The following is a 13,129-nucleotide window of genomic DNA, read 5'->3' on the forward strand; positions in this document are numbered from 1 at the left end:
GGGGAGTTGTCCACGGGCAGTGCAGCCGAAGCAGCTAGCAAGGTGCCCCGGGCAGGGGTAAGGCCCAGCAGGTGTTAGGTTAGTTTACTAGGAATAACTAGCTATCTAACTCTCACCGTTAAACACTTACTATCAACAATGTGTGTCTTATTAACAGTTAATCTATCCGTGTTGTTCTTAATGATCATTACTGTTAACCACCCTTAGAAGGAAAGCAGCCCCACTACCCTCCTGCCTAGCGGTAATTCCATCATTATAAATGTTCAAAAATAATTTATTCATCCCCCTGCCAGGCTCCTGGCTGTGCCTCCGCTCTGCCCTCTTCTTCCCCGCTCTGCCCCAGGACTTACTTTTTAAAACACATTTGAACAGAGCACTTTTAAAACAGAGGGCTACTGTATTCTGGTTTCCTCTCCCGCCCAGAGTACAGACATGCTTGATAAAGAGATATTATTTTAAGGGACATGGGGCTAAACACACTTTTAGTGAGTTGAAAAACAATCAATTGAAAACCAATTAAGATAATTAAAGCAAATGCTCATTGAATTGACATTCAGATTAAAAATAACAAGGCTAATTAAAAAACAATGCGTTCACTGAGTTCCCAAAATAACAGGATCACATTATTAACTTGTTTGTTTGAACTCATCGTAAAAAGTGAAGTTTTCTTTTAAAGAACCTCATAATTTTTTAGCACCAATCCTGAGCTTGGGCAAATACTTTCTATATATAAGTTAACGGGTTTTTGTATGTGCTGAAATTAAAAATACTAAATTGTTTGCTTTGCCAAGATGCTGAAAGAAATGAGTGTCTCTTGAGGAAGCCCAGGTGTCTAAGTGGGATTCGACAAATAGTTAATAAATAAATGAATGAATGAGGATTCAGGTTTTTCCAAGATATTATTGGCCCTGGGAGGGGGGTGAGGACGGGACAACTTGAGATAAAAGTAGAAAACAGAGGTTTCCTTTGACCAGAAGTGGGTTTAAAACACACGAGAGTAAGCCAGCATTTAGAAATCAGGAACTCTGGCACAAATCTCTGGATTTCAGGTTTTCTGGATAGAGCAGAAGCTCTGGAAGCCAGGGGCCTGGGTTCCTCCTCAGCCAGTCCCCACCGTGGATCCCACGGGCTCCCTGGGACAGCAGGACTCCCCATTTGCCTCGGGCCCCGCTCCTCCCTATTGTCACCTTCACGGCCACATCTGTAGTGTCGATCCTTACCTCCTTTAGCTGGCATCTTCCGACCTAGGTTTGTATCTCAAGGGGAAAATGTTTTTAAAAATTTAAAGTAGCAGTCTGCTCGGGCTGCCCTGAGGTTTTTGGATACTTGCCTGCTTCATTTATTGAGCTGTTTGGGTTTGAGATTTCTGGGCCCTCCGAGCCCCTGGGACAGATGGTGACGAAGGCGGGTGCACAGCAAATCAAGGCCATGTGCCGCCAGTTGCTTCCTCTTTGCTGCTGTTCAGTCCAATGTCGGAGGTGCTGCCCGGGCTCCCAAGAACGACCGTGGGCGGGGGTGGGTCAGGGGTTGGGGCCGTGGAGTGGCTGCTCTGAGGGCCTCATTTTATAGACTAGGGCCCAGAAATCCAGAGAAAAGGGACTTACTCATGGCCCCATAGCAAGTTAAAGCCACAATGGAGTTAAGACCCCAGGCTCCTGGTGCTACCAGTGTGGTGCAGCAGTCACCAGACATGCAGGGCGTGTCCTCTGCAAAGGTGCCGGCTGGGATGACAAGGGGGGGGGGTGCGAGCTCCTCCTGCACCTGGCTCAGAGGGGCCACCCCTGGAGGATAGCGCCTTTTCTTCATTTGCACAAAGATGTGAGGACTGAGGGCAGCCCTGCATGGCATAGTTTGTGGGGCTTGGGGTTTGTTGTTGTTGTTGTTGTTGTTGTTTTTAAGGAAAAAAAGAAAAGGAAACAGAGCTTTTGGGTCAAAGAGAGCTAAGCTTGAATCTTGGCTCTCTGATTAGAAGTGACAGCTTGAACAAGTCACAGTATATCTGGGGCTCAGCCTCTTTGAAAAATGGGGACACATTTGTGGGGACCATGCCTGCTGCCCGGCTGCCCAGCCCTAGGTTCGGGGTATAGTGTGTTCAGTAAGACCCGGGGAGGGCAGATGAGCGGAAGTCGCATTAGGAAAGGGCCCCAGAGACGGGCCCCAGTCCCTTTGAACTCCCAGTCTCCTCACCTGTCTGAAGTTATCTCAACAAAGCCAGACGAGGACAACCATGGTGCTGCCCACTCTCCCAGGAGCAGGGCACCATCTGCTTGGGCAAGATGCAATTCACAGTCAGGATCCCCGATCCTCTCAGGCTTCCAGAGTGAGGAGAGAGCACCTTGCGTGCCTGGGGCCTTGGAGTTCTACTTGAAGTCATTTCTGGGTGGCTAAAATGTCCCCGAGCTTACGATGCCCCTTTGCTTGTCCGTGAAGGCTCTGTGCAGCGAGAGGGAGAAGCCAAGACCCCATGAGCTTCCTGCGGCTACCCCTACTAGCTGGGAGACCCTGGGGACGCTCAGTGTGCATTTCTCCTTGAGAAGGACGGTGTCTTCCCTACCAGCTCCTCCCTAGATCAAATGACATACATGTCTTTGAAAGTTCTTAGAAAAGTTTAAAGAGCTATTGGAAAGTAAGGGATAATCCACTGTCTCAAAACCAATACATCTTCAGTGCGGAAAACGTCAGTGAGCAACAGGAAGGGAATTAACCCCACCACTTTCATAATCATTGAGCCACGCCTCCTACTCAAAGCGTGGAGAGCAGAAGGGTCACCTGGGAGCTTGTCGGAGACGCAGAACCCCAGAGCCCGCCGGTAGCGGTCTGCTGGGCCTCCGTAACAAAATGCCATAGACGGAGTGGCTTCAACAAAAGACATTTATCCTCTCTCCATTCTGGAGGCTGAAGTCCAAGGTCAAGGTGCCAATGGGGCTGAAAGTTCTCTCCATGGCTTGTGCACAGCACCTTCTTACTGTGTCTTCACGTGGCCTTTCCATGTGTGGCCGGAGCTCCACCTGTGTGTGTGTCTCTCTCTCTCTTCTAAGGACGCCAGTCCTATTGGATTAGGACCCCACCCTTATGACATCATTTAACAATAATTTGTTCCTTTAAAGCCCTATCTCCAAACACACTCACCTTGAGGGTGAGGACTTCAAAGTATGAATGGGGGGGGGTGAGGCACAGTTCAGTCCACAACACTCTCCCTCCCGTACCTACTGTATTAGAATCTTCATCTTGACAAGATCCCGCAGTGATTTGTGTGCACATTAAAATTAGAGACACGCTGGCTCCAGGGGACAACTTTCCAGTCTTCATGTTTTATGGAGCTACATCCATACATGTGCGCTAAAATGGAATAAGCCTGTACCTGCTATTTTGTAAGCTGCCTTTTTGTTCTGCGGTATATATTCAGCACATATTATCAACAATGTTCTGTCATTTACTATGATTCTGCCACAATATATAATGGCCACAGCATATTCCATTATATAGATGTATCTTAATGTCGATCAATTGTGCAATTGGGCATTTATATTGTTTTCAGCTTTTCACTGTTATAAAAAACTGAATGGACATCCTTTTTTTTTTTTTTAATTTTTTACTGAATGGCCATCCTTGAAGCAACCAGGTTTATCTTAAAAACTTGACCATCATCGTGCTCGCTTCGGCAGCACATATACTAAAAACTTGACCATCATCATCTTTCCCCCTGTAGGGGGCCCTCGCCAAACTCCGACCCAGCCGCCCGTGCGATCCGGAAGCCCGTCCCAGCAGCGGCTCTCCCCGCAAGGCCAGCAGCCCCTGAGCCCACAATCCGGATCTCCGCAGCAGAGATCACCAGGCTCTCCGCAGCTGTCCCGGGCATCCAGTGGCACGTCTCCAAACCAGGCCTCCAAGCCAGGCGCCCCCCTCACCTCCCAGGCCCGGCCCCCCGTTCAAGGCCGAAGCGTCTCCCAACAGGGTGAAGAGTCCAAGAAGCCAGCACCACCTCATCCTCATCTCAAGTAAGTGCTCTGGGATTGGGTAGGGTCAAGGGTGGAGCTGGGCTGGGGGCAGAGCTGGGCTGACTCAGGACTGGGACTCGAAGGCAGAGGTCCTCACCCAGATTTTAAATGGTCCGAAGCCTAGAGGATGGAACTTGAATGGCCGTCGGGGCTCAGGAGGTCAGAGTACAGCATAGCTCCCACCCCCGTCCTCCAGATACACACACACACACACACACACACATACACACACACCAGTTACCTCTTGCTGCATAACAAACCTCCCTGAAAGAGTAGCTTAAGTAAACAGCCACTTTCTGTATTCATAATTTTTTGGTTCAGCAGTTTATGCAGATTTTGACTCAACTGGGAGGCTCTTCTCGTCTCTCCTACAGAGTTGCCAGATAAAATACAGGATGCCCAGTTAGAGTTGCATTTCAGACAAGTGATGAATAATTTTGAGTATAAGTATATCCTCAAAATTGCATGGGCTATACTTATACTAAAAAAGTATGTTCTTCATCTGAAATTCAGATTTAACTGGGTATCCTGTGTTTTTATTTACTAAACCTAGCAACCCTACTCTCCTGGGATCATTCATATGGCTGCAGTTATCTGGCATCTTCACTGGGGCTGGATGGTCCAAGAGGGCTTTACACACACATCTGCTGTCAGCTGGACCTCTCTCTCTCTCTTTCATGGGCCACAACCTCCAGAAGGCTGGGTCCCACCTCCTCACATGGTAGAATTCCATCCCCACAGAGCACAAGTAGAAGCTTCAAGGCCTCTTGAGGCCCAGCTTTGAAGGCACACAAGGTCATTTCATCCCACTACATGCTTTTGGTCAAAGCAACTCACATGGCCAAAGAGACCCTTGGTAGGAGGGCCTGCAAAGCCACGCTGGGAAAGGCTAGACCCCAGGCATGGGGGGAACTGTCATGCCATGTTTGTAAACAACTCATCATGACACACATACGTGTCCCCTTTCCTCTCAAGCCTCTCCCTCAGTTTGAGGTCAGAGAGGTCCCAGATGTGTTTTTCTTGGGAAAGCCCCTCCCTTCCTTCAGTGCCAAGCACTGATGTTGATAAGCATAGCCTCACTCCCAGCAGCCCTTGCTTCCTTACCACATGCCAAGTACTTCACCTAATTGGGGTTATTCGTCAATTCTCACAGCTTAGTAGTTAGTAACTGTTCTTATCCACATTTTATGAATGAGGAGGAGATGAATAACTTGCAAGAGTTCCCACTGTTGGTGAGCGGAAGAGCCAGGATTGAGCACAGGGCCAGTCTGCGGATTGGGCTAACCATAATGTGTTTGAATGGGTCATCCATTCACGTGGCCCAGAGATCTAAAAGACATCAACAATAGCAAAGGTACACAATGAAACACCTTCCTCCCACCTCATTCCCATCCAGAACCTTCTGCCCCCTGCTCCCCAGAGGTGACTGCTCTTGTTAGCTCCCTGTGCGCCCCTCCCGTGTTTCCTCGCACAAACACAAAAATACATGTTGGTTCCCAGCCCTGCTTTTTCCAAATGGTAGTGCTTCCTACCTACCCCAGCCTCCTTGCTTTTCACGTTTAACAATAAACCCTACAGTTCATCCATCAGTTCACTGAAAATGCTTCCTTTTCACAGCTGTGTCGTACGTATTCCTCTGTAGAGCTGAATTACAGTCTAACCCTTCCACCGCAAACAGAAATTTGGTTTGCTCTTGCGGAGAAGGCTATAGGGAAGAACCTTGCACACACACTGCTTCTCACATATGCAGGATCATCTGTAGAGAAGATACCAGCAAGGTTGTTGCTGGATCCAAGGAGAAAGGCATTCTGAATTTGATGGGTATTAGCAAGAGGTACCTTAGGAATTATGGCCCGTGGTTGAAAGCTCAGACTCCAGAGTCAGACCACCTCGTTTCGAATGCCAGCTCTCCCCCCGCGAAAGCTGTGTGACCTCGGAAACATGGCTCAACCTCTCTGTGATTCTACTTCCTCACATGCACGATGGGGACAATAGTACTTACCCCACAGGGTTATTACAAAGATTAAAATGGTTTTATACACAGTTAGTACTTAGAATGTGTCTGGCAATTAATAGATGTATCTAAGACAGCCTTTCTCTACTCAGCCCATCCCAGGACAGGCGGGGGCTTTGGAATTGGGGATAGTAAGTACCAACCCTATAGCAATCCAGCTAAAAACACTGAAACTCCTGATTTACTGCTTATTTGTTTCAGTTCAAGTTGGCAAGTATTTACCAGATCCCCAGTCTGCACCTAGTTCTGGACAAGGCCCTTGTGGGATAAGCAAGGGGTACAAGATGGTCCCCATTTAGGAGAGGATTAGGGTTTTATGGTGATGACAAGACTGTGCGGAACTTTCTTGCACCTTGGCCTTTTTATAGCAGCTCTTCTGTGTGTCACCCCCACCAGAGGGTGGGCCTCCTGAGAGCAAGGCCCCAGTTACATCCATCTCCACGGCCCCATCAGCAAGACTTAGGCTGGCACCAAGGCTCAAACAGAATCCTGAGGTGGGCCAAAATCAGTAGTAAAGACTTAAGGGAAAAGGTGGGAATTGAAGCCCCGCGTGGGAGAGAAGAGGCCCAGGGGTGAGCTCGCCTGGCCCTCCTTTACATCGATGTCCTTTTCATCGAAGGAGGCCCTGAGCTGCAGGTCACTTGGCGAGGCCGAGGGGGCAGATGGCAGAGCGGGGTCCAGGACACGGGGCTCCTGATTCCCAAACTAGAGTGAGGAAGGACAGGAGGAGCCACCACAGCCTGATGCTGATCCAGAAAATTCACAGTTGGCCACATGGGTCTGTGCACAGAGGTGCCGGCTGGGAACACCTGCCCTCTGAGCAGCCTGGCTTAGTGGGCAGAACGTCAGCCTTGGGCGCTCCCGGTTACCTGGTGTGAGCCCCGATTTCTGCACCAATCACCACTGCACAGGTGAAAGGCTGTGTGTCATGCATTTAGCATCACATAAGCGTTGGGATGCCTCGTTTCCGGTCATCGCATCCTTGTGATGACTGGGTTCACCCAGCCGGCTTCCAGGCAAGCCGCAACGACTGGTGTCCCAGGCCCGGTCGCCCCCCAACCCCCCTCACCTTTCTGTTTCAGCAAATCCCAGTCCCTGACTAACAGCCTCAGCACATCTGATGCTTCCCAGCGCGGGACCCCAAGTGAAGACGAGGCCAAGGCCGAAACCATCCGCAACCTGAGGAAGTCCTTTGCCAGCCTGTTCTCTGACTAACCCAGCTGGGGCTGGGACAGGGGAGTGCTCTGTTCCACTCTCCTGTCTCACCTTCCTTCTCAGCCTTGGTTCCCGATGGGAACAGAATGGAGGGCCTGAGAATATACTCTCTAAATGCCTTTGACCCAGGAACTGAGTATGTATACGTGTTCCCCCTCCCTTTACCATGACATTCCAGCGTCAGCCAACTCAGTGGTGGGCCTTTGAGAGCCTCCAGGTTCCTCAGATCAGGCCCTAAAGGCATCACATCACCCTGCCCACCCACATGCTTGCTCCCCTGCCTTAGATAACCAAGTGAAATGTCTGTGTGTGGCTAGTTTTCACATTTCTTGTTAGTGTTTTGCTTGCCTTCAGGCAAAGGCCCCCTCTAGGCCTGGCCTGCCTTCCATCAGGTGCAGGCACTGGGACCTCAGTGACATTGGAGGCAATAATCCTCTGACAGTGTTTTGCAAACAGAAGGAGAAAAGCCCAGCCAGGGGTACCTACCTACCCATGCTTACTCCATCCAGGCTCGAGATCACCCCTCAGACCAGCCAGGCTGAACCCCATCCCTCGTGGCCACCAGTGGGATCTAGAGAACCATGGAAAGGAATCAGATCCTGTGTGAAAATTGGGGCCTTCCGGAACACAACAGAAATGGAAGGGAAGTCTTGATGAGTTGCTCACACCCAGATTGGACAGCCAAGAGCAGACCACAGGTTCTTCGATGAATCATCTCTAGTTCCAAGAGGAGGAAAATGCCCTCCACTTCCCAAGGTGGGAGTCAGCTTGGGGCTCCTCCAGCCATTCTGTGTTACACCATGAGTAACTCTGAATTCCCTCCAGGAACGCTGTCCCTCCTCCAAGATAGAGGACGAGCCAGAGGGAGTCCGCGGATCAGGCTGAGATCAGGCAGAGAAAGGGCTGTGACAGCAACTTCGAGGCTGGCATGTCAGGGACTGTTGTCAGCAAGGCACGGTAGGTTACTCAGTTATAAAAGGGTCCCATGCTCAAATATGTTTAGGAAACGCTGTTTCTATTTCTTGCTTTGAAGTTGGTAGTACACATCACATGTCAAAGGCCCTCCGGCCTCCTGCAGTAAAGAAATGAGCTTTCACCTTGCTTAACCCAAACTTATCTGACAATACCAGTCCCCTGCGGAGCTGGCAGAGGTCCCGACTCCTTTCCCAAAGCTCTTTCCCTACATCAGACTGCCTCCCGTGATCAGACGGGGTGCAGGGCTGCCCCCAGTTCCCACGCACCCGGTGCTATAAACATTGCAGGTGCCAGAACCAGCCTCCTGGGCTTGAAAAGAGCCCAGGACGTTAGAACACAGCCACCGCGCTCTCCCCTTACAGCCTACCTTGCCACTTGAGACACGTCTTCCCCTCCCTGTTGACAGAGAAAGAGAGAGGGAGGTGAACTGAACTTGTCCTTGGCCTGGAGCTACATTCTAGAGGAGAGGAAGCTTGCAGGACAGGGTGTACCACCACCACCAAGCCCACGTGATTGGAAGATCAGGAACACAGAAACCACCCGAGGCAATCATCACTCACATGCACGGGAGATTCAGATCTGAAAAAGTCAACCTCATTTGATTCTCACTTAGTAATTAATCAAATGCAACCCAAAACACACAACAGAGGGGTCATAGGCCCGACAAACTTTCTTGAAGTGTGGGTACAGCTAGCTTTATTTCAGACCAAAGGAGTCGGGATTTCTGGTGGTAAGGCCCAGACGCGTATGCTGGTCCGTCTCCCTGCGTAGTTCGCGCGCTCACGGAAGCACATACTGAGGTCAGCCCAGCAGCCTCTGCTGAGCAGCGTGGGAAGGCCACGCGGTGAGAGCAGCCTGGTAGGGATGCCGTACACCCAGGGACCCGGTCCTCTGGTGAGCCGAACCCGTGGCTCCATGAACAGGATTGCCTGGCTGAAATGTTCCCACTTCCCTATAATCTGTCCCTTCCCTCAAAACTTCTCAACTTTCAAGCTCGAGCTCCCAGATGCGCCAGCCTCAGTACCGCACACTTTTCTCATCCGGCCAGGCATCCTGATTTCTAGAACCGTGCACACATGATCCGTGACAAGAACACCACAGCCAGCACATCGGAAGCAATCTTCCACTGGAAAATTTGAGCACTGAGACCAAGCGTGCTCTTGGCAAGAGCACGGAGCCCCAAAACGGGCTCTTTGCTCACATAGGCTGGCACGTGTCCCTTCCAAACCCTTCACCTTTCATAGCTGTGACATTTTGGAATGGAAAGGACAAAAGGAAGTGAGGAAGGGCGTCACTCTGTGGAGGTTCTGAAAGGTTGTATGTTGTTTTGCTTTCGACCCAAGGGAAGCCTAGCATTGTCCCTCCAGGCTGACTTAGTGAGGCTGAAACTTGAGGAAGAGCCCTTTGGTTTGTGCTAAAGTGACGCACAAAGGGGTTTGAAGGAGGTAGTCTCAGGGGACACTGTCGCCAGCACGAGAAAATACCGTGGTCTTCCCCCTGTGGCCATGGTGAGATGGTTCTGTGGCTTAGGTGTAAAGTTGGCTTTCCAGGGACACTGAATATACACACCGTCTCTCTTCCATTACCCCCCGGGGCTCACCATCACTGCTCTCCCTCCAAACGATCAGGCCTGCCGAGGAGGCAGGGAGGACGGGCCCTCACTCACACGGCTGCAAACACCGTAGCAAAGCGTGGGGGGGCTGCCTCCTGACATTCCCTTGGAGTCTGTGGTGGAAGGAGCCCTGGGGAAATCAAGCTGGCGAAGGCAGCCTGAGGAACAGCTACGTGAGTCAAGCACGGGGCACGCTACTTGGCACACAGGTATCCAGGACATGTTTTAGGTACTAGTAAAATGTACACAAAGTGTGAAGATTGGAGAAAATGGCCGTCTTCAGAAGAGCCTCCGTGTGAGGAAGTCACTTGCCCAGGAAAAGAATCAGAGTCTGAAAAGGAATTGGGGCAGAATCAGGAGGCCAGGAGGCCGCCCCTATGGGGCACGTGGCCGGGGGGACAGGGGCGGCCACAGGGGTACTAGGGCCAGGAGCCGGCGGGCAGCCGACTGTGCATTGGCACAGTCAGAAGAGGCCGTGGCGAGTGGACCAGGACAAGACGATGGCTCATACAGCAGAGACCAAGACTGAGAGGCCCCGAGCAGACCACGCACCACACCAGAGCCCAGCAAAGCCTCGCAGACAGCCGCCCCCCCACCCCAGCTCCAGGCCTTTCACAGGCATACTGGGTCCCTTTGGAGCCCGCCCCTCCCAGCACCAGGGAGCAGACAGCTCCTGCTTCACTCGGCGTCATGGGACAGGTCAGGGGCTCGTTCTGCTTTACGTGTTTAGCACGGGTGAGAGGACACGGGTCAGAGTCAGAGATGAAGCCGGTTAAGTCAGGCAGGCGGAGGCAGCAGTCGTGGAATCAGCTGGAGGACTGGCTCAGAGCCCAAGTGCACTTTTCTTGTATCACACGCTTTCTTCATGCTGGAGAGCACACCAGCTGGTTACTAACCCTACTGACAAGAGTCAGAAGCTGTCCCCGACTCCCACGCAGTCAGTGATAAAATTCCGAGGTTCAGTCTAATATTTGGGGTTTGGTTGGAGATGAATTGGAAGTTTGGGCAACAAGCAAGTCAGATCAGTCCATTAACCAAACAGAATGCAGAAAGGGCGCAGAGGCTCCCTTGTGTGTCCACACAAAATAGATGACAAAATAGACAAAATGGATGAGATCAGGACTCTTAGATGCTGGGCTGAGAGCTCTCTCGACCGACCTGCTGAGAGAAGAGGAGAATGGCCAGGACGTGATTTCTGAAATCAGGGCAGCATTCCTTTAAGGGAAAACCAATCAAAAATGAAATGTTCCTTGTACAATGCACGTGTGTGAATCCTTTAAATTCCCCCCTTGCCTTCCATGGTTTGTGTTCCGATTACTCGGTCTTCCCACTTGTGGTTCCCATTTCCAAACTCTCACCGTGTCGGCATCTGCTACCTGCGGTCTTCCGCTGCGTCTCGGGCAGAAGCAAGTTAGTGCTTGGCAGCCACCACCCAGGGAAGGAGAACGGAAAGTCCTGGCGCCCGCCCCGAGCCCAGGGAGCAAAGAGTGGAGGGTCGGGCTCCGTCAAAATAAGAATTACTGAGATCTGAGGCTAAGCAGTGATCTCAGAACCTGGAACGCCAAGAGTGAGAGGACAAAATTAACCATTTTTACAGAGGGAATCACAAAACCTTCCATCGTAGGGAAAGGATACCTCCCATGACTTGCTGTCCAGCCATGCCAAACCGTATCTTCCATTTATAAAGAGAAGGGGAGGGGGCGCTCCTGGGTGGCTCAGTCAGTTAAGTGTCTGCCTTCGGCTCAGGTCATGATCCTGGAGTCCTGGGATCGAGTCCCATGTTGGGCTCCCTGCTCAGCAGACAGCCTGCTTCTCCTTCCCCCTCTGTCCCTCCACCTGCCTGTGCTCTCTCTCTCAAATTGATACTTAAAAAAGAATAAAACTAAGTTTAAAAGAGAGAGAGAGAGAAGCGGGGGAGAGAGAGAGAGCTCCTGTTAGTAAAATTAATGGTAGGAGGAAAATACGGGGCCACAGAAAGTCGTTAAGGCTCCAAGCCACGGAAGAACCGTCTTACCGCAACGTTCCCAGTGGCGCTCGACGCTATCCCGCCTCTGGCCCAGTAGGATCGAAGTGATGTCAGAAGGTCACACAGCGCACATGCCACCGCCAGACCGTGATCTGACCCTCATGACCCACCAGCAATACACAGGGCTCTACAGTTTCAGCCGAATGAAAAGAATGTAGTTTACAAGCTTCTAAACTATAAATTTAGCTATTCAAGAGGAAAAGCTTTGAGGCTGGTTTAAGGATTTAGAACAAACTGCCGTTCGAGGACTGCAAATCCAGGCATAGGGCACACGGCCAATATGCTCCCCCAAGACATGTGTCAGTCACGCTGGCCCGGAAGCCGGAGGTGTGTCGGAGGGAGGAGCCCCTGCAGCCACGGGACACCAGCACCATTCGTGGACCTCTCGAGGGCCCTTCAAATACGACTGCATTTTGCAAACTCATTGTTTTATAGTATTTGGTGCTTCTAGTCATCACTATGTTCTCCCACTACACACGCGTGTGCACACACACACACACACACAGCAGCCTACCACCACAGACGCCCACGGAGAAGTGTAGAGATAGAGGAGGGTGTACTTGGACCCACCAAAGCTTCAGGTAATTCTTCAGCCCAGACCCAATTAGAGCCACACTGCATCTAGTGGACACTTGTTTTTTTGAAAAGCTGTCCTATAGCTCAGCTGTCACAAAATACCACAGAAAGAAATGTCAAAGCCCCAATCCTTTGCCTAGGTACACTGAGCTACTACAGGCAGCATGGCCTCCAGAAAACCCTATTGACTGAATTTTCTTCACTGTGATGGGAATAAAAGACTATATGTGTAGCAAAAAAAAATATTTTCACATGTATGTAGGACTCAAAATATTCTTGCGGCATAGAACATTCCAAGCCATTTCCTTATATGCAAAACAGATTTTTTAAAAAGCAGGAAGACATTGACAATATTCCTAAATATTGTCTGCAAATACTAACGGGGTTTTATTTCTGTGTTGTGATTCAGGTTTTCATTTGTCACTATAGCATGTTTGTATAGTTGTACGATAAGACATGTGTGTTTGGCCTTTTTCTTGTAAGATGAATAAATCCTGAATTTTGTGCATTTTAAATCTTAAAAGCAAAATGTTTTTCCAAGAATAAGACGCTGTCTTTGAAAACAAGTATTTGACCAGCACTCAAAGCAGTGAAACGGATGTTAAAAGCTGTCACCTGTTCAGATTACAAATCAGGCACCAAGTGTTCCAAACACAAGGGAAAAAAATCGTAACTCCACTCCAGGAGAAGCCAGAAACAAAGAGTCTCTATAA

The 13,129-nt window shown here is 50.3% G+C and overlaps 1 protein-coding gene across 3 annotated transcripts in view; it reads left to right on the forward strand.

Annotated features, from left to right (window-relative positions):
- The window catches only part of SYN3 (synapsin III), a 458,389-nt gene extending 446,829 nt beyond the window's left edge, over nucleotides 1-11,560 (forward strand). For 2 of the 3 annotated variants that reach the window (XM_044228488.1, XM_044228489.1), the window contains exons 13-14: nucleotides 3,710-3,998; nucleotides 7,095-11,560. In XM_044228488.1, the coding sequence (XP_044084423.1) occupies nucleotides 3,710-3,998; nucleotides 7,095-7,227 (422 nt within the window). In that variant the 3' untranslated portion in view covers nucleotides 7,228-11,560. The remainder of the gene's footprint in view (nucleotides 1-3,709; nucleotides 3,999-7,094) is intronic. The other variant, XR_006381392.1, reaches the window with a different exon arrangement.
- The last annotated feature ends 1,569 nt before the right edge of the window (nucleotides 11,561-13,129 follow it).

The sequence above is a fragment of the Neovison vison genome, chromosome 12, assembly GCF_020171115.1.
Source record: "Neovison vison isolate M4711 chromosome 12, ASM_NN_V1, whole genome shotgun sequence".
NCBI classification, from domain to species: Eukaryota; Metazoa; Chordata; class Mammalia; order Carnivora; family Mustelidae; genus Neogale; species Neogale vison.